Genomic DNA, 27,499 nt, shown 5'->3' with positions numbered 1-27,499 from the left:
ACACTAATCTGAATTTTCTGCCAATTTCTTATTCCCTAAACATGGTAGTTTAGCTTTGAGTGGACCAAATTTTCTTGCAGATCTTATCATATGAAGCTTTTATGTCCTACTTGCCTTTTGGAAAAAGAACTGAATCATTTGCATTTTTCTTGTCTCTGGCTAATTAGCATGGTACAGAAACTTTTTGCTTAAGATTATATCATGCTGCACTTAAAGTGGTGTTCAATGTTCACTGAATTATGCAAATATAACCTCATTTTTTTCAAATTGATGTATTAGACTAGCTTATGTTTTGTTTTTCTTGATGCCAGGATTGTAACAAGACAGAATTAATTCTAAGGCAAGGTTTGTGCTTTTCACAGGTGCTTGATGTTTTGTATTCATAGTAATTGTTTTCCCTGAAGTACAATATAAATTAATATTTAATGCTATCACACATTACTTAATGTTCTAAAGACTGCTTGGAATTGCTTATCAGGTTTGGATAGGTTGAAATATAATGATAGTTTTAACTGATAAAGGCACTACTTTGGAGAAAGTGCATTAATTTTCTTCTAGATAGAAATCCTCAACGTAAAAAATTGCAATTAAAGTACTATTTAAACTTCATTTGTTTTGTCACTTGCTTAAAATTGTCCTGAGATGCAGTTTTGTATATCCATTGCATCCTGCAGAAGGCTTCTTAAATTTCTGTAGGAATTTAATTTCTGTAGGAGTTACTTTTCAGTGAAAACCATTGGAAAATTGTGAGCAAAAGAGGCAAAAGAAAATGCTTCATTTAGCAGGGTTAACTTTTTCTCTTAAATTGCTACTGCTGTCTTTTAAAATAAGCAGTAGGTGATGAAGGTAACTACATGTGATTTAGTAACAACAAATTTGTTTGACAAATACAGTTTTGATATTCTAAAGAGCAAAAGGTGCATGTGGGGAAAACATTGTGCTTTTTCTGTGTGAACTCATATAATAAGCATTTATTTAAAAGAGGAAAGTCTTAATACTTACTAATTTGGGGAGGGAGGTAGGTTTGGTTTTCTATTGCTTTTTTTTTTTTTAAAGATAGAGCTTTTTTTCATGCAATCATAAGGTGCTTTGTATTTTTATAGTCTTTGCTGCTCCTAGCTTACCTCATAAGGAATGGATCAGAGCGTGTTGTTACAAGTGCCAGAGAACACATTTATGATTTGCGATCCCTGGAAAATTACCACTTTGTAGGTGAGCAATAGAAAAATCTTATAAGCAAATTAAAACAGTAGTTGGAGTTGTCAGTCACCTGAACCAGCTTAGAAGCTTCCCCAGTCTAATTAGAATGTGACTGTTGCCAGTTGTGTGAAGAGTGCAGAATCCAAGACGTGGGACCCTAGAGTATTAATTAGTGAAGACAAGAACTTGCAGAAAAGACTGGCTAATAACAACAGAACCAACACAACATGAGTGTTCGGGTTTATATTAAAATATGCACTAGAGACTGGTCCCCTGTGGTGTCCGTAAAGGAATAGCTTTAATCATATGGGAAGAAAAGGTTAGAGCTCCAAAACACACACATCTGTTTGAAGCTGGGTTTTTTTCCTCCCACCAAATAATATTTACAGTGCAAAGGCAGCAAGGCCAGTGTGTGTTTTGAATGTGAAAAAAGCTGGGAAAGGAGCACATTTAGCTTGTAGTACATCCCAACTGAAAGCAATTTTTCAAAAATTCAGTTTTCCAATAAGACTGAGTTCTTACAATTAAACTTGCAAAACCTGTACTAAAAAGACTGAGGAAAAGGGGTTATATTTTGAAGGGTTAAAATTGTTTAAGTGGAGAATATAATTTCTGTCTCAGTCTTTGTTAATCTTTTCAATGTTTCAGCAGCAGTTAGATGCTTCTAAATACACCATTCAGTGAAAACTATCATTTATCCAAGGATGAAAATTTGTGTTGAAACAAATTATTTGGTACTTTCAAAACAAGTGCAGTGGACCTTAGCAGCCATAAGATCTTTCTCTGACTGCTGTGTTCATAATTCAAATTTTCTTATCAGTTTGATGTTCAGTATTGCTGCCTCTGATTTATTGTTTTGCTTTTTCCCCCCCTCTTTCATCCATCATCTTTATCCTGCATTACCTATACAGATGAAAATGGCAAAGACCAAGGTATAAACATACGCCAGAAGGTAAAAGAAATGGTTGAATTTGCTCAAGATGATGATCGACTTCGGGAAGAAAGAAAGAAAGCAAAGAAGAACAAAGACAAATACATTGGGGTTTCTTCGGACAGTGTTGGAGGGTTCAGATACAGTGAGTACCAGGCTTTCTTGGTCAAGGATTGACAATCTCAGCTTTTAACTTGGCTTAGATAACACCGATAACTTAAGGAATTTCTAAGGTGCTCCTTTCAATGCTTTTTCTTTACATTTCTTTAACTGTCAGTGTTGGTATTATAAAAGAAATCTTGCACATTTCCCCCCCACATACAAATTTAAATGAATTACTTTAAAAATCTTTAAGTTAGTCTTTTTTAGACAATAACTAACTAGAAACTAACACAAATTATATTAACACATTGGTTTAGCAAAAACTTAGCTGTTTTGTTTTTATCCATAGGCAGAGTCTCATTGTGAAATGAATGCTGCTGTAGCAGTAGATAAATAAATGCCCTTATAAGTCAGGGTTTCTTAGTAAGTCTTTAATTTAAAAAAAAAAAAAAAGTGATGATACTTTCCACCCACCACAGCACAGGAATTGCTTCACCTACTCCTGCCAACCTCCTTTAGAACCGTTGGTTAATTTGGGTTAGGGCTTTTAGGGCAGTAATACTGTCTGGGTGAAACAATGTAGGTGGTATATGCCATTAGACTTTTTAGTTTCCCAAATAATACTGTTTGGACACTTGAAAGATATCTGTATGTGTTCTGATGTCTGTCAGATCTGACTTTAAATATATGCATAAAGTACCTTGTAAGTGATGGAGCTTATATTTCAGGAGTTTACCAATACAGTTGTTACTGTCTCAGTTTGTGTGATTTTTAAAATCTTGTTTGATTAGTACTGCAAGTCCCATGTGCTTTTCGAAGGAGGGCTCCCACAGGCAATACCAGATTTACTTTGTGTAGACATAGTAAGCTTGCAGCTGGATGTTGGTTGCATAGCACAGCAGACCCATATGCAGGCTGGAAATTTAGTACAACACTGCTCATCCCTAAATCCTATGGAATTCCAGCTGACCAGGAAGAGGCCATAATTAACACCAGAAAGTTAGTTCTAAACTTTTTTGTTTAAAAAAATCCCTTTATATATTATATTTCAGATATGTATATTATATATTTAAAAAAGATGTGTGTGAAGGGTCACTTGGTCATCTGCTCCCTCATTAAAAAAATCAGAAAACCTGCCATCAGATTTTCAAAAATCAAAATTCCGAAAACTAAAGAATCCAGCTGTCATGCATCTCAGCCCTCATTGCACAAGGTGCCAGTCCTATATCCAGCTTGGGTCTGGTACTTGCAATAGGACCTTCATTACTGAGGTCCTTTATTTAAAAACATGCACACACAAAACAAAAAAACCCACAAATTAAAAAAACCCATCATCCAAATGCTGTTGACAGGTAGTCTGATGTACCCTTGCTTCTGGAAATTCACCCGTTTTGCTGAGGCGACTGATGTTCTTCATGTGTGCAATGAGTTCTGTCAGACTATGCGTCTTCAGCATAGTGTGTAAGATTTTGGCCTCAGAGGATGTAATGCCATCAGCTTGCCTTTGTTTGGAGAGGACACAGTTTTCTCTGATAGCCTTGATTAGATAAAGGCACACAACCAGTACTATGTTTTGCTTATCAAGTCCAAGTATGCAGCTTCCTCCTCGCTCCCCAGTCCCTGCCATAATGTGTAGCAGGGATCTGAGCCTGAACTGGCTTTTATGTCTGGTGTATCCCAGCATGTCGTCCATGATCCAGCTGTCAGTCTTGCGATGTTTATCTGTGTTTTCTTTGGCCTGAGTAAATCCTTGACTGCTTTCATTAAGGGATGAGTCCCAAAGTCACAATGGCACACGGCTCTGGTTTGCTATAGTCAGTGACTTCTTTGAGAAGGGTTTGGTATAAGATCTGAGTAGTAACTGTGCAGGACTTAAACTTCACCTGTCCCTCTCTGGTGCTATGTATGGTTTTTACTCTTCTTCCCTGTGAGCTTTAAACTTAGATTTGCTCTCTTCTGTTTTTGACAGGTTACTTCTCCATGTTCCTCTGCTCTCCCTTTTCCTCACATGCAGAGTAGTTGAAAAATCTCTCTCTCTATGGCAGGATATGTCTTGCTTTATTATATTCTTTTAGGCTTTTGCTACCTGCTTGGAATTCTGGTGATTCTCTTTTTAGGAAACACTTATGAGTCACTGCATTTGTAGTTTAAGTACATGTCCCTCTGTTCTTTCACTGAGCTTATCTTTTGACTTGCTCTGTACAGAGTCGTGATCTAACCCTGTGTGCTGGGTAGAAGTCTTTCTCTATATGCTCTTTAGTTACCATTCAAGTTTTTTAATTTAAAGGACTGCCTCCTTTGGCTTGTATTTCATTTTTATGGTAAAGAATTTTTAATTATCCCTTTATTTGTTGAGTAAAGAAAAAAAAAATTTAAAAAAATAAAAATCTTTCTAGCAGCACAAAACAAATTTTTTCCCAGGTCTGACTTCTAGTCTAAAGGATTGTATTTATTTAAATATAAAATGCTTGTATTTTCAGAGTTTTCCTTAGTTCTTTTTGTCCTGAAAATACTGAGCTCTCGGGGGTTTTTATTTATTTTAAAATTCCTGTTGCTCAAGGAAACCTTCTAATGGAATCTACATTAAAATGCTTGAGAGCCTGACATAAACTGAATAAGGCCATTTTATTCTCCTGCAAAATTTAACAGTAGTACATTTCTTAGCAATTTCTCCTTTTTCAGTGATGAAGATCTCACCGAGTATCTCGCTGATTTGTAACAGGTTCTCTACTTTGAAAAAGTTTGTCTATCCTTTATGGATCTAAACAAATGTCATTGGAGACTTGCACTTCTCTTCAGTAAGAAAATACATCCTATGGTATATTGAACAGATATAACTCAAATTTTGCACCTTGTAGTGCTGGAATCCATCATTTTCTTTTTATTAAAAATGGCTTAATTGAATACATCTTGAACATTACCTGAGCTACAATATAATTTGTATGTAACTTGATGTAATGAATTTTTCACAATTCTTCCTTTCTGCCACTCAATTTTACTCACCTCAAGTAAAAAAATTTAACTAGTATTTTGCATTTTTCAATAGTACAAAAAATGCCTTGTTTCATGTGTGCAAGGGCCAAAATATAAAATGTTTGTCTAAAAGTGTTGTCTAGAAACTGAGCTATATTGGGTTGTTTTATATACCTGTGTTTTCAGCAGCAGGTCTGATAAAAGATCACAATACAAGTTAGTAAAGTGTGCTGTGCTTCTGATAGTGAAGTCTGTTAAAATGTAAGTGTTGTTTTTGCTTTTAAATTAAACTCGGATTGCCTGGGTGTGTATAAATAAACCCAAGCTTAAATTTCTTAAACTTTCTTAATGAGACTGTACAGCAAATGTACTTATTTCAAGTAAAACCATCAGCTGTTTCTAAGCTAAGATACCAGTATGGAGGTCTTGAATACATGATTAGAAGAAAAATGTTTTTGATTTCTTGAGTGTTTAGTAAAGATGTTCGGGGTACTCAGTGGCTGCTGAGAAGCTGATTTTGCCTTACTGCCTCTTCTTTTTTCATCTCTTTAAAAGGTTTTTTTTAGTCATCGAGTGTGGAAAAGGAAGAACAGAAAGTTATCATGCATTGCACACTTATGTCTTTCAATATTTTGGTACTGTGCTTTTATGTGTTCATGAATGTCAATGTATAAAAAAAAAACATTGATTTACCTCTGAGCACACAGCTTGGCCAAGAATGGAATATCGGGCATTAAATGACTCTTACAAAACTGGCACATCCCATTTCTGATAAGCTGCTTATGCAGCCAGGGTTGATTGTGCCTCTTGTGCTTCTCCAGCAGAGTCCAACAGTCTCCTGATGTGCTGGGCTGTGCAGTGCATTAAGATTGTGTCGTTGTCATAAACAAAAGTCTTTGAATCTGCATTCCTGCCACTTAATGATTGGCATTACATGCTGTGCCTTGCTGTAATAGTGTTGATTCAGCACTGTGGGAGCTTTCAGTTTGCTTTGAAAACTTGTAAGGTTTATGTATGTAGGGCAGGGGGGCTTGAGAGTCATTCCAGAAAGACCGCAGGCATTTTTTTTCCTGTTATCTTTAGTATTTCTTATCTTAATGCCTTACACAGGTGAAAGATATGATCCTGAGCCCAAGTCAAAATGGGATGAAGAATGGGATAAAAAAACAGCTTTTCCATTCAGTGATAAGTTAGGTGAGCTGAGCGACAAAATTGGAAGCACGATTGATGATACCATCAGCAAGTTCCGAAGGAAAGATAGAGAAGACTCTCCAGAAAGGTGCAGGTACTAGAGTTATTTTAACATGAATTTATTCTGTGAAATTGTTATTACAAAGCTCTTTGTTGTTGCTGATTATTAGTTACTCTGCCATTCTTTTTGTCCATACAGAAGCATGTGTGGGTTCAATACCTCCTTCCTGGACTTCTTACACAGCTCTTACTGGCCTTGGGGAATAATGTAGCTCTGTCAATAGTTAACTGCTCTTGGCTGACTTCCATTACTGACCCTAGCTTAGCTGCTGGCAAAGCAGGGAATTTGTCTGAAATTTCCTAAGCTTTCCTTGTCTCAGCAATTCAGTGGTCTTCCTTGTGCCAGTATACTAGAGGCTGCCATTCAATGCTAGTTACTCTGAATGCTGAAGTGCCAAAGAGGAGGGAGATACAAAATTGCTTAGACCTACTTTGACACAGTGCTTCTCCCCTAAGCTGATCCCAGGAAGAACAGACTGCAGGTGACTTTTTTTTTTAAAGTCAATTTCAGTTGAACCTTCTCAAGAAACTTGTTGTGGTTTACATCTGGTCATTAAATTTTTTCAGTAAAGAAGAAAACCTACCCTGCATTGCCTGCAGAAAGAACTTTACATACATCACACTTCAACAGGTGCATTGAATTTTATTACCCGGAGATCAAATTTGTACTTAACAGAATCTGAAATTGCTGTAGAGAAAGTGCTCAAGTATATTGAAATAATTCCCTTTTGGGAAACAAAATTCAAATTTGCACTGAGATTTGATTAATATTTTTTTACAGGAATATCTTCAGATGCAGTCACACACATTTTTATATATATGTGTATAAAGATACACATGCAGATGTGTGCATATTACAAAATTCAAGCAATTTTGCACAGAAACAAAAAATAATTATAATGGTAGCATTTCTGAGAAAAAGGCAGTATAGTCATCTTGCTAGGGCATTAATAAATCATAAAACTGGTATTCTTTGCACACATCAGAGTTGCCTCTTAGAACTTACTATCAGTAGACTACAAAGAGAAGGGATCAGAAGGAAAGTAAACAATTTCAAATTTAACAATGGTATATTGCTGTGTGCTTTTCTGTACTTACCTTTCAAAAGCACCTTGTCACATGACATCTGTAAAGCTCACTGTCTGCATTTCATGTAGAGGATGTACAGTAAACATTTTTTATCTTATTTCCTTTGCTTTATTTCTGAATGGCTCCTAGTCTCTTACTTGTGCTGGTATAAAGTCTTGCACCTTCCAGTGTTTTACCTTTATAAAAAGCAGCTTATTTTGAGGACTTCTGCACTGTACATCTCTACCCCAATTCACACTGATCTTTTTCTCTGGCTAATATTACATTTTTCATTTTTGTTTTGCTCTTGTAACCCTTGTCCCTTCCTTTTTATTTGTCTTCCACTTTTTTTGGTAAATGTCGGTTCTGGTATTTGTCTCAAAATTTATGAAAGTAGTAAACTCAGGACTAGAAATAAAAGGAGGATTTTTTGGGATATACATGAGCAAAAACAATTTGGTAGTTGCAGGTTATCCTGCCATAAGAAGGAATCCAGGTTGTGGCAGCATGGCTTCTCTAACATTGCTTTGGCTGCCAGCCTGAAATTTCCTTTTGGCTTCTCTTGGCATGGTGATTAGACAATATGGAAGGTATTTTATCAGAGTGTTGAAATGAAGGGGTTTCTTTCTACAGAAGGCATCAAAGGATCAAAGAAGATTGAACTCAAGGTTATAGAATGTCTGTCTATTTATACTTAAAGATACTGTAAATATGAACCTTATAATTCATGTTGTATTAACAGAATACTATATTTTGCATGAAATTAAATATTGAAACTGAAAGAAACATGAAATTTTGTCATGTGACTTAAGCTCACAACATAACTTTCTCTTGTAAATGTTTCATGAATTCCAGCATTTCTGTGTTTTCACGCTTCAGCAATTTTTTTTTTCTAAAAACACGAAAAGAAGCTTCCAAAAACTTACTAGCTTTTGTAGCCTGCTGCTATATAATAACATTGAATTAAGTTGCTGTTTCCCTTGGAAAAGTGACTAAATGGTGAAACTCATTCAGCTGGCAAATCTGCTGTTGTATATTCTATTGTTTCTATCTTAATAGCTTTATAAATCATTATTACTTTAGTACTGTAAAACCAATAAAGGTCTTTAAACACAAAGAATAAATGTGACTTACATATCTTCACAGTGGTTAATGGAATTTGGATGACACAATCTTTACCTCCAATACACACAGCAGAAAAACTTGGCCAAACATCTGGATTTCTGATTCTACTTGCAAAGCTAGTAGTTTGCATAGAAGGGGAAAAAAAAAGCTTGAAGTAACTAAGACCTTAACCTGTGATATAGCTGGCTTGAGTTTACAGTAGATTTCAGTGAAACTGCAGTTCACACAGCTAACTCTGGAGAAGCTTAGTCTGCGCTTTTTCTTTAGAAGAAAAATGTTAGTACTGCTGTGGGGGAATTAGATTATCCCCTTGGAAGTACAGAAGGCAAGAAACAACACCCCATGGGTGGGAAAACCTCTGTTGTACTTTCATAGTGCTTGTTAGTTCTTAGGTCTTAGGTGAATAAGTCAATTGCTGCCCTGAGTCCAGCTTTGTATGCTGAAGTTCTATTTTCTAAATTACCTGCAGATATACAGAGGTTCTTCTGAAACACTATACTTTTTTCACAAGAATTCTTAAAACTCTGTCAATCCTTGTTTCTCCAATATTTAGAAAGGTCGATGCAGGTAACAGACTAGAAAGGAAGCAAAACTTTTAGTACACTTATAAAAGGATGCAACAACCGTGTTTAAAGGCAACTTCCATGTAAAGGATTACTCTTGTAGTAGGATATAATTCAGATAGTCTTAAAGTATCAGTAAACTACTTTTATTGCCTTAAAGAATGTTCAAAAAACACTCCACACCACAAAAACCTTAAGGCAAAGAAAAAGACCATGTATCCATACTTTGATTTCTGGAAGTTGCAGCTATGTACTGCCTTTGCAGAAGTTGTTTAAATTATTTGGTGCAATACTAGCTATAATTTTTATTTCTTTTTTTTAATAATATTCATTCTGCAATTCTCAGATGAAGCATTGCAATTTTACTATTCAGCTCACAGTAAACACACTTAAAGGGAACATTAATCTGTAATTTTTTTTGTGTGTGTTAATGTGACCATTAAAGAAAAATAAAAACCAGATCTCCTGAGACAGTTTGGAAGCAGTACAAGTTGTCACAGAAAACTAAGTATTGTAATATTTGTCCTGCTTTCTGGCATATATGTTTAATTTCTTTTCTCAAATCTTTTAGACATTTATTTTGCTGTAGATCACCAAAGACTCACTTTTTTTCTATTCTTACGTTAGTGAGATTGATCTCTACCAGTTCTGTAGCAATAGCTTCATTGATCAGACTTTGATGGTTGTCAGTCACTTCTTCAACTCACAGAATGTTTATATGGACTAGGCAGCTCTGTAGTGATGACAAGAAATACATTGCAGCAGGTTTTAAGAGACTTGAGCCTTACTAGTTATTGTCCTGGTCTTGGATACTTTGAACATGCATCTAAAAGGCAACATTATCCACACTCCTCTGAGGCTTTTAGGATGGATGTACCATGTATACCATGCTAATGTGCAGATCAGTCTTCTCTGGGGGCTTGTGTTAAAATCCTGATGTCACAAAGATGTGGTTCCTGGTCCCCTCTGGTGTATTTGTGCACATAGGCAGGGTATCTGCAGAAATCCAGAACTGGAACAGTAGGCGTGTTGTTTCAAGTCAGGGTTGAAGGGTAAGGGAGGTGATGCCATTTGAGCTCACTTGTCTGTGTAAGGCTGGCTCAAGCAAGTGCTGGTATGTGCTAGGTTGGCCAGCAGCTGTGATATTTTTCTTTTAAAAATAAAGAACTAAAAAAGGGAGTGGGCATTTACATTCACTGATGTTAATGCATTGAGCCATCCCCTGTGGTGAGTAGGCAATACGTATAGAGGAAATGACACATGCAGTGTATTCCAAAAACCCCTCTGTTGTTAACAGAGAACAAAGGCTACTCTCCAGAGTATATTGCAGTTACTGTCGTATTCTTGCCGACAAAGGGAAAGCCTTTCCTAAATTTTGTATTTTTAGTATTCTAGTGCATTATTAAAATATAAAAACCTTCCACTTTCAACTATGTTGCTAAGGGAATTGCTATTTCAAAATACGTTTCAATATATTTAAGCTTTCTGTACAGCAATTTTCACTGTTATGTACAAATCTTAACTTGATGATAACGGGCAACGTGTCTGTTGGTGGGGGGCAATTGGTTTGTTTGTGAAAGACTTTAAAATATAAAAGTAGAAAATGTAACAGATTAAATCTTATGCAGTGACATCTAAAAAGTTTTTGCCTACAATGGTGACGCTTTTGTTCTTTTACATTTTAAGAATGAATATGTGTTCTCTGATAGAAAATGAATAGTGTCATTGTATTGTATAATTCTGTAAACATTCTTTTTCTGCAAACATCTTAAAGAATATAAAAGCCTGTTTCTCTGGAAAGGGAAATGAGTTGAAATAGGAATGGAATTCTTGAAATCCAAAAGATAGTACCTGTATTTGCTTCACTGCTTTCTGTCTCTTGGTTTAAGTACTGAGCAGACCTGCTAACTTAACTTTTGTTGCTGAAGTGTTACATAACGTGTGTGGGAGTTCCTGTCAGAAGGTAATTAAATGTACTGGATTTAAACACTGATTTCCTATTACCCTTTGCTGTGGACTTGTAGTTAATGTTTAACAAAATAACTTGCTTTTCTTCATCACTTTTGTACAATAGGTGCAATGCTGTGTTATGCAGATGCATTATGTAAGGGAAGCAGTATTTTTGTTACAAACCATAACTACAAGGAACTAGAGTAATAAAACCTCTTGTGGCTTAAGCCAAATGTCCCCTTAAGTCCATCATGAATGGTATTCCATCGCTTTTGTTTTTCTAGTGACAGTGATGAAGAAAAATCAAGAAGAGGTAAATCTCCCAAAGCTGAATTTAAAGATGAAGAGGAGACAGTGACAACAAAACACATTCATATTACACAAGCTACAGAAACTACCACCACCAGACACAAACGCACAGCAAATCCTTCAAAAACCATTGACTTGGGAGCAGCAGCACATTATACAGGGGATAAAGCAAGTCCAGAACAAAATGTTGCTGCTCATACTGCACAGTCAACAGCAAAGGTGAGACAGCAGAGCACAATAAAAAGTGACTTTGGAACCAGTTTTCCTCTAGCCTCTGAGACAATTTCTAGTTTAGGATAGAATTTTTGTTATGCAGCAAGGGAACTATTTTATCAAAAATGCTTAACTGGGGTTTTCAAAGGCAGTGGAACAGTTTAATTACCAAATGCCTTTTTGTGTGATTGTTTTAAGATGTAGAATTTTTTAAATGTAGTCATTACCATGTTTTACTCTCTTCAGGAAAGCAAAGATAAAATCTTGGCCTGAAGTGTGAAGGATTCTCTGAACCTGCACACTTATTGACGAGTTACCAAGTTCTTCAGTTACCAGAAAAAAAAACCTGAGCCACTAGCTGTTCACTATTTGATTTGAAATTTAGCCAGCTTCCAGTGATTGTTGGCTTCAAAGACAAATCTGCCATCTCTCCAAAACAAAACAAAGCACCCAAAAACCCCAGAAAACTTCTCAATGTCATTTAAGATGAGTGATGACATCATGAGACGAGATCTATTGTGTGATTTCTTCTTCAGGCTTCTGTACCCTCTGGCAGCAAGTCGTCTAATGACCTGGTTGATCTGTTGTTTGATGGAACTAGCCAGCCAGTCTCAACAGGTAGGCACATTTTGGTTTTATTTTCTTAATGCATATTTTGAACCATTCCTGAGGATAAGCTTGTTTGTTGTTATATAGATAGAGTGGTAGATAAATTGAGAAATGAATACTCAAAAAATTTGGAGCTGCCTAGAACCTTTTGTAGCAAGGTACTGGATGTGCTATTGCACGGGGCTAATAAATGTTAGCAGCACAAAGATTAACTGCCAGATCAGTCTGTCAGAAACTGTGTTTGTAATGCAGTTATTTATAATTAACTCTAAAAGCAAGTGCAATCCATTCACATTCAAGCATTTCTCATAGTGCAATTCAAAGGCTAGGCAGCTGGAGGTGGATGATCTTCATATAAGCCTTCATCTAAAATATATGGTAAACTTGTTTCTTTATCTTATTTTGTCTTGGCACTTGGTTGATCCCAACCCTAATACCAAAAAGAAATTGCTACCTAAAAGTAAAATTAGTCACTGTAAAACATGTCGCTTCCCTCTCTAAATGTGCATTTGAATTTTAAGTCCATTAACCTTCATATGGACTTATCCTTACACTCTCAAAACGCAGTTTCTTTTTAGGAGTGTGTTAAATTTCAGTGCATTGCATACATGATTGATAGAGGAGTTCAGGGGTTTGGTGGTTTGCTTTTCAAAACCTGCTTGTTATTGTGCTTATGGTTCTTAATATTGACGGTTTCGATAGTGGCTAGCATGGAATAGACAAAGGACTTAATCTATTTGTGGTCTAGTGGCACAGCTGGGAGAGAGTTAACTGTGGGCAGAGTTTTTGTTTAAAGATCACTTTGAATAGCAAATAAAATGTGAGCGTGTGTTTTTACATAGATAGAAACCTTTCATGTAACTGCTCTCCATTACAAATAAGCAACTTCTCCTACTATATATGGGATCATATTCACATTGTTTGTGGAAGTGTATGTGTGTATCTTGGGGACCACAGATATCAGCTCCTTCTTTGTTTTAAAGACAATGTAAAATCACAGAGAAAGTACCAAAAAATGGCAGTCCAGAGTAGCTGGAGGGCCCACATGTGTGGCAAGGTGGCTGCATTCATGCATATGTAAAAACTATTCTTACTGACTTCCATTCTGAAGTTATACTGCTTCTGAGTGTATTGTAGTGGGACCCCTGTAATATGTCACACTAGGTATTTTTATTATAATGTGTGAGCAAAGCCAGTATTATGAGCACTCTGTGCGACACAGTTCCTTTCATCATTAGGCTACCAAAATGCGACCTCTGTAAGTATTTAATAGAATATAAAATATGTCAAAACTATTGGAGGGGAGGGAAATTGACGTGGTAATTTAGTACTAGAGATCTGTCTCAATCTTTTCTTTCTTATTTCTGGTAGATCTTTAAAACTTTGTTCACTTTTATTTTTCAGAAAGTAGATAAAGTTTAGACGTCTCTTCTGAAATATGTGTTAATTCCTAATGGTTAAGAAATAAAATTCATCTCATACATCTGGTTTTTTAAGCACAAATGCCCCCAAATTTAAGGAACAACTTATTTTGCGTTATTTTCTGTTTTATTCACTTCATATACAAAGGTGTTCGTTGTACATTGGAGTTACCACAGTTTCCTGGAATTTTAAGATCCTGGATCAGAACCACTAGCCCAAATCAATACTGAAACTTCTCCTATCCAATTCTTATTTCTGTGGGAAAAGAGATTAGAGCCCTTTTTGGTTTTATTTGTATACATATGTATACGTCTTTATGTATAAAAATAAAATCACATTGAGAATAGATGTCTCCAATTCAAAGTGAGCCTTCCCGTATTTCAAACAGAACTATAGCAGCTTCCATATTACGGTGCATTTGAATCTTTCATCAGTTTGGTTCTTTGCTGTAGTAAGCCTTTTTCCTTTTTGCCTTTTTTCTTCTTTTTCCAAAGCAGCATTTAGAAGTGGTGTTGAGAAGAGGCATATTACCAGCTGGTCCTGCTAAATAACCTCTTTGCTGACCTGGGAAGGCAGATGGAAAGGGTTCATTTGTAGTGACAGATCTCACATGGGAATCTTTGAGGATAGCTCATGTTGAGAAGATTAGCACTGTCCTTCACGTGCAGGTCACTAGTTATGACCACTGTTCCTTGCAGCACAGGGTGTGGGAACATTCCCAGTGTCAGGCAAGACACAGGGAAAGGGTCAAATGCAGCCTTTGATCTGTCCTGTGAAGGAACTGGCAGGGAAGTCATGTGAATTCAGGGAACTCAGAATTTGCTTATCTATGTATTTTCAGGTGCAGAGATGTAGAAGAAGGTTGGTGAGGCTTAGGGGGTTACACATTACTAAAGCAACACAATTTGTACGTGAGGGGGACGGTTGGTTGCCATAAAGGAGCAATCTGTTTGAGAAGATGTAGAATCTGTGGCTAGACTTGCTGGAAGTAATTTTTTTGGTGTTACTGGAGATGGGGCTCTTTAATCTTAGCTAGTGATACCTTTCTTTAGAGAGTTACTGCATTCATTTAAGCTCTGCCACCTTTCTCTGGAATTCAGTTTCGTTTGAAAACAGGCAATAGAGGTGGGATAGAAGTTGACTTGACTGAAAATGTTAAGGGGTTATTTTGGGTTTGAACCTAGTTCTGTTTTTAAAATTAAATTAAACCCTAGATACTTTGTCAAACAGCCCAGGGATAATAGGCATAACATGAGAGCATTGATTTTTTGAGGATGTGGTTTGAGAGTATGTCATCTGTGTTGCTCATTCTGCATATAAACTCTCAAAGCATTACCCTGTTCTGAACTCTGTAAGGACACATGTGATGAAAAAAGATTTTAAAATGTTCATTGCAGTAGGCAGAGTAAACATGATCAGAACAGTTTTTTAGCTTGATATTTCACTGGCTCGTTTTACCCTTTTTCGTTCTCAGGTTGCAGTCAGTATAAAACTTGTATATAAACATATGTAAGATGCTTACTAGATTACTTCAGAATTTGTGTTGAAGAAATTTCTTAACTTTGTATGAAATCTTCTCCCTCTTGAAAAGGTGGTAAAAGGATTTCAGTAGTGCTATATTTCTGAAAACTCAGAGAGACCATCCTTGCATTCCCTTCTCATGTTTTCTATCGTATGCTACACGCTTGGCAAGAAAAGACATTTCCCCTTGGAAGAACAGTCGCCTTCCTGGCAAAGTCTACAGTAAAAATAACATTAAAAAGAAATACAAGTACACATGTATTAGAAAGTGAATGGTTCCTTTTATTACTGCTAGCCATTTATTAAAAAGGAGATGGTTCTAGTTTAATTAACCCAGTTGAGAGAAGCAGATGGGGCAGAATGTCTTGCAGCGATAAGACAATTCAGAAATGGCACCAGATGTTGGAAGCTGTCCCTGGTGGTGTTTGAGTGCAGCACAGCTGTTCCAGTCCCACCTGGCTAGTTTCTAAGCACTGCAGGCTAAGCAGCTGTGATGTAACCTATATAATGTACGCATAACACTAAAAGCAAAATAATTGAACTGCTGCAGCTTCTTCTAAGGGTGGGACTGCTTGGAGGTGAAATCTTTGAGGACAAACAAATAAGGTCAACTTCTTAGCTTTCTCAGTTCAGTGGAACACCTACTTAAAAGCAGTATCAACAATAATTAGATGATTTTTTCGTAAACTAGTTTTTTTGTTTTTTATTTAAAAAAAAGGCAGCTTTCCCATATGGTTCTTAAATCTTTCTTCTGTTTTTATACCTTGGCTCTATTTTTTAAGTGAAAAATTGTTACTATGCTGTATTCAGAAGTTAATAATTTATGTGCTGTATACAAATGTCTGGTTGGAAAACTTGATGTTCCTGCTGTAGAAAGGAAGCAAACTTATAAAAAAATGAACACAAATGCAAGCTCTGTCCTTGAAATCCCAATTCAAGATCATTGCAGAATCATTCATGCTTTAAGCAACACAAAAACTAAATATAAGGCGACATGTGATTTTTCGTAGTAAGCATAATAAATTGACTTTTATACAATAAAAATGCTTGGCTTTTATACATTATGCTTCTAAAGTTTTAATTTTACAAACTGCCACAAACTAGTAGCATCCCTCACTAGTTAAAAACTTGTTAACCTTTTTAAACCTGCCATATTTTTTTTTAGAGATAGCAAAAACTTGTGTATTTTAGTTCTTCCCTAGGAAAACAAAATTGCAAGATCTGCAAGACAGTTGGAAATAATCCAGTTTATTGTTGCTCAGGCTTGCATAAATATAGTGTGGTGATGAACAGGAAAAACAGTGCTGACTTGGGGAGCAGAATCAATAAATCCATCTTGCCAAATACAGAACAGCTTTTCTTCATAAATCCCACATGCAGTTGTTGCAATGGATCTTTGCACAATCCTGTAACAGCATTTGGCTTCCTTCTGTTTCTAGGTGGATCAACTGACCCATTTGGAGGATTTGCTGATTTTAGTTCAGCTGCTGCTTCAGCAAGTTTCCCATCATCGCAAGGTAGGATTAATTTACGGATTGAAATGCTGTTTAAGGGCAGAAAGAGGGGAAAAGATGCCACACAGCATTGTTGAAAGTCACTTCCCTTTCCGGGGCAAACTGTGTTTATGTAAGTGGACCACAAGTACTATACTGAGTATGGAAGATATCTACGGTCTGGCACTGCACATGTCTCATTGGACCTGAAACTTTTCATGAACTTTATTTCAGAAAAATGTTAGTAGGAGTTACAAATATATCCCTGTTCATCTAATAATATAAGCATATAATAAGACTTAAAACATAGCTTCAAGTCTAATTTTGAAACGCACTGAAATAAGACGTGACTTCTGAAGTGGAAAAGTAAAACCTGAAATAACCAAGTGTAGGTCTAAATGCTGGCTGAAAAGTGCTCACTAAACAATTAAAAAACCCAGCCCAGCATGTCCCACTCTTGCAGTTGTGGGCAAGGAGCTATATTAATTGGAGTTCTACAGTGATGAATGCTTCAAGATGACAGTATTTGTGTTTCAAAAATGATTGGAAAATTGGCTGTAGTGATAGGACCATTCACATTATTAATCATCATAGTCTTCCCAGTGTTTTATGTAAGGTTATTCAACTATTTTATTTGCAATAAAACCCAGTAATTTTTCTAATACTTCAACTAACAGTTTGAAAGTTTTTCAGATACAGGTAGGTATTAATTATTTAAGAAAAAAAGTTAGCTGCTCTGGTGGGATAAAAAGACTTGCATGAAGTGCTTGGTAGTCTGGTTGGTTTGCTTGTGATAATGCTGTGAACTGAAAAGTTGTTAGAAGGGTTTTATGTTGCTGTTTATAGTTTCTGGACATGTGCAGAGGGTCCAGATCAGTCTTAAGAACCTTAGTGTTATGGGCAGGACAGTAAATTAAATGGGTAAGTTGAACAAAACCAAAAGATGGGATCATGTTCAATGGAAAGTAGCAGCCCACCTGTGCTAGAAAGAGTCCCTAAAGATGTCCTCAGCTCCCACCTGTCTCCTAAGATTTAAAAAAAAAAAAAAAAGTTTCTAATTATTTAGAGGCACACAATTATGTTGGCCTTGTCAGATGGCATAACAAGGGGAGGCTGAGACAGGCTATTTCCAAAGCTTCCAATGATGTCTGGGTTACTATCGGAAGGCCTGGTATGTTGGAGGGGAATTTAGTCAAGTTATGTCTTCTATACACAGTACAACCTCTCCAATGGCTTTTGAAGTTGCATATATGCATTTGCGGCATGAAGCTGACCAACACTTCATTTTAGCTTGGCTAAATAACAATTTGTTACAGTCTTTTTCCCTTTTAGGAGAAGCCTATTAAATAAAAGATGTCTAGACTTTACTTAAGTCAGGCATGAACAAGCCCCTGCCAATAACAAGAGCAAGTTTTTAGTAATGCTTGTGGGGACAGCACTTAGTTTTGCCCTTGCCTGGTTGCATGGCATGCAGTTTAGAGCTGTCGTGTGTCCATATGGTTGGCTCAGTGTATGTGCAGTCATTTTGCCTGCAAACATACAAGCTATTACACAGATGTGGCCACCATCTGAAAAACGTTTCCCTTAAAATTGGACTGGAAAAAAAAAAAAATGCTGGTAAGCCACCTAAAGCAATCAGCTTCCTTTTGGTGGAGTGTTTTTGGGAGCCTACAGTGCTACCCAGACAGGACAGTGCTGCAAACGTGGAGTGGAGGGAGCTGGCTGGCTATCTTTTGTGAAGTTAATTTGGGCAGCAGTGGTATTTGTGATGGGGGTTCTCAGCCAGGGTGTAGGATTAAGTCCAAAATGAGAAAAGAATAGCAACAAAGTTGATCAGCAAATCTACCTGCGAGCCAGCTTTTAGTCAGCATGTTTATATCTCTTCCTTTATTTTGCTGTGTTAGGAAAGCTGTACTGTGCATGGATTAGTTAATACACCTTTAATTTGCTTGTCAGGAAAGAACAGCTCTAATTTTTTTACAGGCTTTCTTAGTCAAAACCAAGTTGTTTTGCAAACACAAAGCCGCCTACTATGCAAATAATTTCTGTGTTAATACAGTCTAAATTGATACAAACCTTTATCTGCATTAATATGATTAATCTGTTCCAATCACCATTATGCAAGGGACAAGAAGTCTTGTGAAATGATTAATCATTCCTGAACAGCGTAAGCCCCTCTAGAAATCTTTTCCTTCTTGATTAATCATCTTTGAAGTTCTACTGAAGGGGCAAAACCTTATCCCTTTTACCCCCATTTCCATTATTTGTGCTCAGTGCACAGGTCTGAACATAGAAGGAGCACACTCAGCATTTACTTATCTATCAGGAATATTTAAAGTAGGCTTTAATTTTTAATGTGTAATACTAATTGAAACATTCTAATATAGCCCCTCTTTGTGAGGGAGATCAAAGCAAATGTTCTAGTAAGGCCCTAAGCTAATGAATATTAGTCTACTTTGTGCACTGAAGTTGTTGGCAATACTTGGATTTTGTGAACAGATTTACTCTCCTTTTCTTTAAATGCTAATGTATTGGTAAAGATAAAGATGACTAAAGGTTGAAGATGTATGTTGATAAATATTTACATGGAGTATAAAAGACTACTGCAGTTACCTTTTTGAGTGGGTGGAACACAGTTGTAGAAAATTGCTACAGATGGCCATTGTATAGGTTAGGAAGTAGAAACTGGTACTAGATTCATCTGTCCCAGCTTTACATGTTTGAATCTTCATTTGCTCATCTAAAGAAATTCAAGGAATGATTTCACTGTTCATTAGAACTCAAAGTTCATTTCATATGGCAATGGCATTGCTTGTGACTTAGCTGAAGTACCAAAAGTATATCAGTGACATAATCAAAAAGGTGACCTGTACAATGGCCCAAACTTGGAACACAATTCACTATGTAGCAATGAGAGCTGTTTAAATGGCGTTGCTTTATTTTTAGCATCTCCTGTAGATATTTTTGTAAGCTTTTCTTCCCCTATCACTCCTGTGAAGTAACCCTTTTGTTGTTAATAGAAAAACATGTGTTTTTAAGGGAGATAACATCTCTCATTTGACTCAAAGGTTATGACATATTCTCAGTTCGCTGGTTTGTGTCTCTGGACATCTGTGATCCTGAAATAGGTACCCTTGCAGTTGTCTACAAATAGCTTATACTATTAGGCTCTTCACAGTAAGATAGAGAGAGAGCTGTAAGTTGCTGTGTTTTCATTTAAATGCTTGTCTACAACAACCCTGGCATAGTGAAATGAAACAAAGTTTGAGTGATGAACTAAGAGTTCAGCAAAGCTTCTGCTGAGAGAATTGCTAGATCCAAGATTGAATTTCTGCTTCAAGCCAAGGCAGTTAGTTCAGGAATCAAATTTAGAAAACTTAATGTGTTTTACATGAGCACTTTATGGGATGGGAAGAAATTATTCTTTATCACCTCAGATAAGAATTCCTTGGCGACCTGCTTTCAAAGTTCTGGTTTTTATTCCCCTCAGCATTGTTTTATACAAAGAGCTACTAATTGTATATAAGCAAGTTCTGAAGTAGTTGTCTTTGTTTTATCATGATGGAATTTTGTTTATCAAGTGGTTCATTCCTGACAACTGTTCTCTCAGCAAATACCAGAGCAGAAATAAAAAGTTGATAAATATTATCAAAGTTCTAGGTGCTGTTTTGACTAGAGCCTCCAATCTACCCCTAAGTTATCTTTCAGTTGTATTTCAGCTAAAGAAAACCTGTCCCTACTTGTCTTGCATCCACAGGTGACATGTTATCAAACATCCTTTTACTTTCTGTGCATGGGTGTTTCATATTTCCTTTGCTACCTTGTTAAAATTGTTGGAATATTCATGAGAGGGAATGATGTCCAGATGGAGGTTCTACCTGCAGATGTTAATCTGGACGGACACAAATCAGCTCTCATTTGTTTCAGTTCATGGAATATAGCATTTGCTCAGTGCCCTTCTCTAAGTCTTCTGCCTTTCTTCTGTCTTCCTTCCTCCCACACTGTTGCCTTTCCTTCAGGTACAGCAACAAGTGGAAATGGAGACTTTGGTGACTGGAGTGCCTTCAGCCAAGCTTCTCCTTGTCCCAGTGCTTCATCTGGAGAGCTCTTCAGCAGCACGGCACAGCAGCCAGCTATAGAGCTCTTCAGTAGCTCACAGCCAGCTTCTGGCCAGCCTCCAACTGCTTCAAATTCTACTGACCTTTTTGATTTGATGGGCCCCTCTCAAACAACCATGACCTCTTCACAAAGTATGAATTTCTCTATGATGAGCTCCAATGCTGTGGGCATCAGTTTACCCATGTCAAGGTCACAGGTATGCTGCTATCTGTACAGTTTGCTAATGACCTTCCTCAGTTAATCTTTTGCCTCCTCCTTAATCACAACATTGAAAATGAATCCATTCCACTCTTGGAATCCATACCTAGTCACTCAGATGTTGCAATAAGCATTTTGTAAGAAAGTTTTGTCCAGAAATATTTGAGTAACCTCCTAAAAAGACAAGGTGTCAAATGTTCTTGGAAAGCCTCCTTTTATAAGCTAGTCTTCTCTCAGATGGTCTTCATTGTTCTATGAAGTGTTGCTGCTTTGCTGGGGAACATGAGGTTGATGATATTTTAAACCTTAAAGCCATACTTCACAGAATGTTATAGGTTTCCAGCCTCAAGTAGATGGAGGTGAGGACCAGTCTGTTCTCCAAAACACAGAAGTGCCTGCTTCACTGGAGAGTGTTTTTGGAAACCATAACAGGTCAGCTTGGTGTTAGGAGGAAAAAAATCAGTATGTTTGAGTTCAAAACTTGACTGCAGATGATCACTGTCATTCCACATATTGATATGGGAGCTTGATGCTAGCTTACAAAATACTCTTTTAACCCATTCTAATGGCGTAACGGCACGTGGCAACACTGCTTTGGAAGAGCTGAAGTTCATGGCTAAAAATCTCATTGGCTTTTTATTGTCTTCTGTGGAAAAATTAACACTTGTTTAGTCGTGATTCCTATTGCTAAATTGTTTCAAGTGGATCCCAACAAACTTTTCTTTTTTAGCCTCTGCAGAGCGTGAACACTATGATGCCGAAGCCTAACCCTCTTTATAATGCAAGCACAGAGATGGTCCAGAAGAATGCAAGCAAAACTCTACCCTCAACTTGGTCAGATCCCAGTGTAAATATCAGTTTGGACAATTTAGTACCTGGGATGCAGCCTTCCAAACCCCAGCAGCCATCACTTAATACCATGATGCAGCAACAAAGTAAGTGATTATTGCACTGTTTTGCATGCACGCTGAGCCCTGTATGTGTTTAGTAGGTTGTCCTTGAGATGGAATAGTTTGTCAATTACTGTTTTCCTACGTTGTCATAATTATTTCTTAAACTACTGCAATGGTTCTGACAAAAGTGGTATTTTCTAAATGGAGACTGACATGCTAGGAGGCTGGTGTCTTTGCATGTTTTTACTGTAGAGTTTGCACCATTGCTGTATCTTGATTTTGGGCTTCCTAATCTCTAGAACTTCTCTAGAATATGCATAGTAGCATGTATTGTTATAAAACGCTATTTAAAACTTTTGTAAATGTTTTCTGAGTCTTCATGCAGAAAACAGGGAAACGAGCAAAATAGCTACATTTTTGGCTATCTTTGTTCACAGCAGTTGCCACAAGTTTCTTAAAATACATGAGTACCTTCAGCATCAGATTCTGATGAATGGTTTTTGCACCCTGTTCTCTTTTTTGCAGATATGCAACAACCTATGAATGTCATGACTCAAAACTTTGCAGCCGTGAACCTCAATCCTCAGCCTAACATGATGCCTGTTCGACCCCAGACAAGCCCATTGATGGGAGGGCCCATTCCTGTGGGCATGGGAATGCCCAATGTGATGTCAGGTACGATGGGAATGACCTCCATGGGACCCACGCCTATGATGAACCAGGGAATGATGGGAATAAACATGAACATGGGAGTGCCAGCTACAGGAATGGGTTTGACGGGCACAATAGGAATGGGGGTACCCAATATCGCTATGACCTCTCTGACACCTGGGACTGTACAACCCAAGCAAGATGCCTTTGCAAATTTTGCCAATTTTAGCAAATAAAGATTGTAAAATAAATAAATAAAATGAAATAAAAATAAAACAAATGGGCAGACTGAATGAAGGATTTTTAGCTGCACAAATATAGCTGGGGAAGGGATGGAAAACACTGATCAATACTTTTTTTTTCTTTATCAGTTAAAGTGTCTACATAAAGAACCAAAAGCTATTTTCTAAGTGTGGAAATAACTAGTATTCAAATTCTGGAGGGGTGAAAGGTTCTTCCAAGGAGTGTGTTAGATGATTTTACAAAATAATTTGTATTGAGACCATCACAAAAACCTTTCCTGTGTAGAAGAACTAATTTTAACTTTGAGACTTGATGGAAGACTGGAATGGGGGTTGGGTAAAAATGTTTGAATCTAATTTTATACTTTTCTTTTTTCTTGAAGACCTTGACTTTCTTTTCCCCCCTCTCCCTGATAGCTTTGTCATAATTGGATCATTCCTTTTACTACCACTGAGTCCACAATTGAAGTCACTCAAGTACTATGATCAGTTTTTTATAAGAATATATATTTTTGTCCAAAAATGGCTTACATATGTGATTATGGCTAATTCAAAGGGACCTGGAATGTATATATACTTTTGCTAATGTTCCAGCCACACTGCTATATTACCCAAATTTTTATTGTAAAAATCCTCTCTCAGCAATTTGGTGATCAACAGATTTTGGGGGTCTTAACATGCTTCTATTGTTATAACTGATATCCAGTGCAAGTCTGGGAGAAGCTTTATCCAAGACGGCTGGAAGGTTTCCTGTCAGAAAACTCCAGAAAATGCACTTTCTTGCAGTTCTTTTACAGTGGCACTCTAGCATCCTTTGTACCACCAATATCCTTATGGAGTCACTGGTTTAGGGCATCAGCAGCAGTCAAAAGGCAAAAATATTTATTTTTTGCATCATCATTACAAAAAAATAACAAGGTGAATTACACTTAAGTTATGTAAATCTATAACCCTACCTAACCCAACAGCATTGGATCTTAGCTTTTATACCACATTTGATGATTCTTTTGTGTAAATATGGCATTAGCAGTTGTGGAGTCCAATAGAGGAGTAAAAAAATATATATATTAATAAAGGAAACCTGTAGCAGTCAAAGATTTTACTGATTTACTGAAAACAAAAGGATGAATTAAGGTTTTTGAGGTTTTTGTTTTTCCTTCTGTAATTCTGCATTTAAGTTCACATGAATCATGATTCTAGAATCTGGAATACAAAGACATTGTTATATTCACAAACTGGGAATATTGTTAAGAATAAGCACTATAGGATGAAATTTATTGCCTCCCTTTTCTTATGTTGGATTTCTTTTTTATTATTAAATTGATAAAACTTTGTTTCCATTGTATTCATAATGTTCTGTTATACATAACATTAAAATGTTCATTAAAATCAATGTTGGGCTGCTTTTCCTTTCATTCCATTTGACGTTTATGAGAGCATTTGGGGAAAAAAAATAATTATAATTTGGGCAAAGTAATTTTTATAAATAATTTAAAATTGTTTAATGACTTCTTATCTGAAGCCTTTCCTATCTGGCTCTACTGTTAGGAATTAAAAATGAAGCAGGCAAGATATCCTGACCCACTCCAGCCTTGCTAATGCTCCATCTACAACATTTCTAATTAGGCAGAAATTCATGTACTTCAGCTAAGTGGTAATGAAAAGTGATTCATTTGCTGAATAAGAGATGAGAGTGAGTGTAATTAGCTGACTGCGGTTTTTAATCTTTCAACAATTCAATGTGTTTAAATTAGTTTCAAAGAATAGGAGCTTTCAAGTGTTGTTACATCAAAGTAATCAAGGCAAGCTTTAACGGCTGAGTAGGAGAGATCGCTCTGGTTCCTGTTCTGAAACCTTTAAACTTATTTGGAATAGTCATCTTCAAAACCTCTAGTTCTAACAGATGGGAAGACTCAAACTGGCTCAGTATGTGCAAAATTGTGGTGGGAAGAAAGCTAGTTAGTTCCTGGGGCGTTAGATGGGTGGGTAAGGAAAACTAAACCTATAGTCAGTGTTGCTATATCTTAGTTGTGCTGAAGGAGTGCTGTGCTTCTCAATAGTCTTCAGGAGGTTTTCTGAGGAGTAGGGCGAGTCTATTCATAATGCTGTCCTTTTAAGGTAAATTCAGCTGGTTAAATAGCTGGCTTTGATTTGAAAGATCATGTCCTTGTTTCAGTTGCTCACATCTTTTCAGAGGAACCAGTGATGCAGCTTTTAATCAAGAGATTAATTATAATGAAGCATATTTGTCAGGGGTTAGAATAACTCCGGTGGAAAACATTTGGTCACTTCAGAGTGGTTCTTTGTGGTTGTGTCCATTATATCTTAGTCAAGGGTACATAGTCTTATGGAGCAGTTGTAGTACTGAACTGATTTCACTGCCCCTACTGTACATCATTCATCTTACGGATCAGTATCCTAATTATGAAGAAGGTTGTATGGAGTGTGAAAAGAAGTTTTTTGAGCCAGCCAGGTTGTCTGCAGGTGAATGAGCACAAAGTCCTTTGAACCAAAATAAACATCAGAAAAGAAAACACAGACAGATTCCTTCAGAAGATGGGCCAGGTGCATCCCCATGCATCTTCAGCCTGCAGTGATGACAGCCTGTTGCATAGAAGTTTTATCCCATTCTCTCCCTGAGTTAAAGGATATGGATCATAGGTAGCAGTGCTTAGCAGAATATGGTTTTGATCTTTAGATAAAAAGACTGAATATAAAATGGGTTGTGTTTGCTTAAAACAATATTGAACTTGTTTATGGTGGATATCATAAAATGTGTTTCCATATCTCATTTTGTGTATGAGCAAAATAATATATTAAAAATAGAAATTATCTTTCCAGGTGAAAATACAAATGAGCTACTGTGTGAATGCTGATAGATGATCTCCCATTTATTGGCTGCTGCCTAATATAACTTGGATATAACCTAAATCATGCTATTATGTTAGTTAGTACAACTCCTTTCTTCATTTTTAAAGCCAGGTCCAGCTGCAACTGCCAACTGTCCAGAAGCCTATGTTTAGCTGGCTGTGTGCTATGTAGCACTCGACTGCATGGTGTGCTATCATACTGGCATGTATTTGGCCTTTCCCCACTGCTCTGTGGCAAAAATCTGACTTCCTTGCTCTTCTCTCTGACTATTCACAAGTTATACTCTATGTATTTTTTTTTTTAAAGTGTGCTTACATTATCATGCTATTGTCCAAAGTGCATGAGGTTTAAAAACCCAGACAGTAAGCTTTGTGACCATTGCCAGCGTAGCTGCATGATTTTTTCACACCAAGCTGAAAAGCAGCAACTGTCATGGGAGTTTGGAGCCTACAGGGAGTAAATAGAGGGAAATAACTGTTTGTCTGGTTGTAAAAGGTAAACTTTTACCACCTCTGGATTCTGTAGCTTCTAAACTTAATAAGAGTTCAGTTAAAATTAGTGAAATCCTTTGTAAAGGATGTCTTTACTTAAGAAGAGGAGAAAGGGGCATCAGAATTCAACCCTGTGTGTGTGTTTTATAGAATCATTCAAAAAATGCATCTTGATGTGTATAAAGGAGTAATAAATTCCAGCACAGGTGCAAGTTCAGTGATAACTAGAGCATCCACCATGTTCTACAAAAGAAATTATATTCAAAACAGCTAAACAAGGGTATTTATAGCAGCATCTGTTTCAGCTATATCTGTCAGCTAAGAACAGTCTGACACAGCTTAAGGGAGGTGGGGGAGGGATTTATCAATGAAGTGTTTACATAATGCAGGCAGGCATTGTATACTCAAGGTGATATCAACTATAACAGGATAACAAATATCTAAAGACACTTTTATTCTCAGAGGCCTTTGCTCCAGGAGTCACTCTACAAAATTGCCTCCATGTTCCTCTGTGCATGACTGTAAACACTTTTATAGCATATGACATTTTATAGTACCATCACTTGGTTCTGATTAAAGCTTTTAATGGAGATGTGATTTTTTTTTTTCATTTTTTTTCTTTCCCCCTTCCAAGTTTTATTCCAAGCTGTCACTGACTAAAATTCAGAATTGTTTCAGGCAAACCCATTGGGTTTGCACACACATTGAAACTCTTTGTTTTAAGTGAAATATTTAATTTGACTGCAGAGGAAACTTTTTTTTTTGTTAGTACTCTGAACTGTCAGCACAGTGAAAAATCGCTTATTGTACAGCTCCAGGTACTTGCTGACAGATTTGACTGTCAAACATGAAAAGTATGAATGAGAGAATTGGAAACTAAATACTGAATACCTGTATGCTTTCAATTATTCTGCCAAGGAGCTCTTCCTGCAGCTCCGGAACAGCGGTTGCCCTCTTCTTCCTATATTGGGAATTGAAGCACAGCTTCTTCTTGGGGACAAAGCAGCACTGTGCTGCCTGCTCCTCGGAGGCTCTTGCTGTGGGATGAGATGGACCGAATGGCTGTGCAGTTCATTCCCCTCAGCCAGAAACACAGAATTCGGCATGAACCTTTTTGCCCAAACCGCTTGTATTTGGAGCTGAGTTTTAACATTTTAAACGTTTCAGTGGGAGGAGGGCTTCCTGGCGGTGGTGGTGGTGGTGGGAGGATGGTTATTGTTCTAGCCATGCTGCCATGACCTGCCTTTTTGGGGGGCTGCTTTCAGTGCTTTGAGAAGAAAAAAAAAGGAAAAAAATAGTAAGTT

At 36.9% G+C, this 27,499-nt stretch overlaps 1 protein-coding gene across 1 annotated transcript in view; it reads left to right on the top strand.

The window, feature by feature from the left end:
- The window catches only part of CLINT1 (clathrin interactor 1), a 47,353-nt gene extending 23,127 nt beyond the window's left edge, over window positions 1-24,226 (top strand). The window contains exons 4-12 of the mRNA XM_010578997.1: window positions 1,104-1,212; window positions 2,112-2,276; window positions 6,317-6,491; window positions 11,448-11,691; window positions 12,222-12,303; window positions 16,677-16,754; window positions 20,750-21,045; window positions 21,778-21,982; window positions 22,466-24,226. Coding sequence (XP_010577299.1) covers window positions 1,104-1,212; window positions 2,112-2,276; window positions 6,317-6,491; window positions 11,448-11,691; window positions 12,222-12,303; window positions 16,677-16,754; window positions 20,750-21,045; window positions 21,778-21,982; window positions 22,466-22,827 — 1,716 coding nt within the window. The 3' untranslated portion in view covers window positions 22,828-24,226. The remainder of the gene's footprint in view (window positions 1-1,103; window positions 1,213-2,111; window positions 2,277-6,316; window positions 6,492-11,447; window positions 11,692-12,221; window positions 12,304-16,676; window positions 16,755-20,749; window positions 21,046-21,777; window positions 21,983-22,465) is intronic.
- The last annotated feature ends 3,273 nt before the right edge of the window (window positions 24,227-27,499 follow it).

The sequence above is a fragment of the Haliaeetus leucocephalus genome, unplaced genomic scaffold (genome assembly GCF_000737465.1).
Source record: "Haliaeetus leucocephalus isolate CR32 unplaced genomic scaffold, Haliaeetus_leucocephalus-4.0 Scaffold656, whole genome shotgun sequence".
Taxonomy (NCBI): Eukaryota; Metazoa; Chordata; class Aves; order Accipitriformes; family Accipitridae; genus Haliaeetus; species Haliaeetus leucocephalus.
Note: the sequence above shows the minus strand (reverse complement) of the source record. Positions and strands in the feature narration are given on the sequence as shown.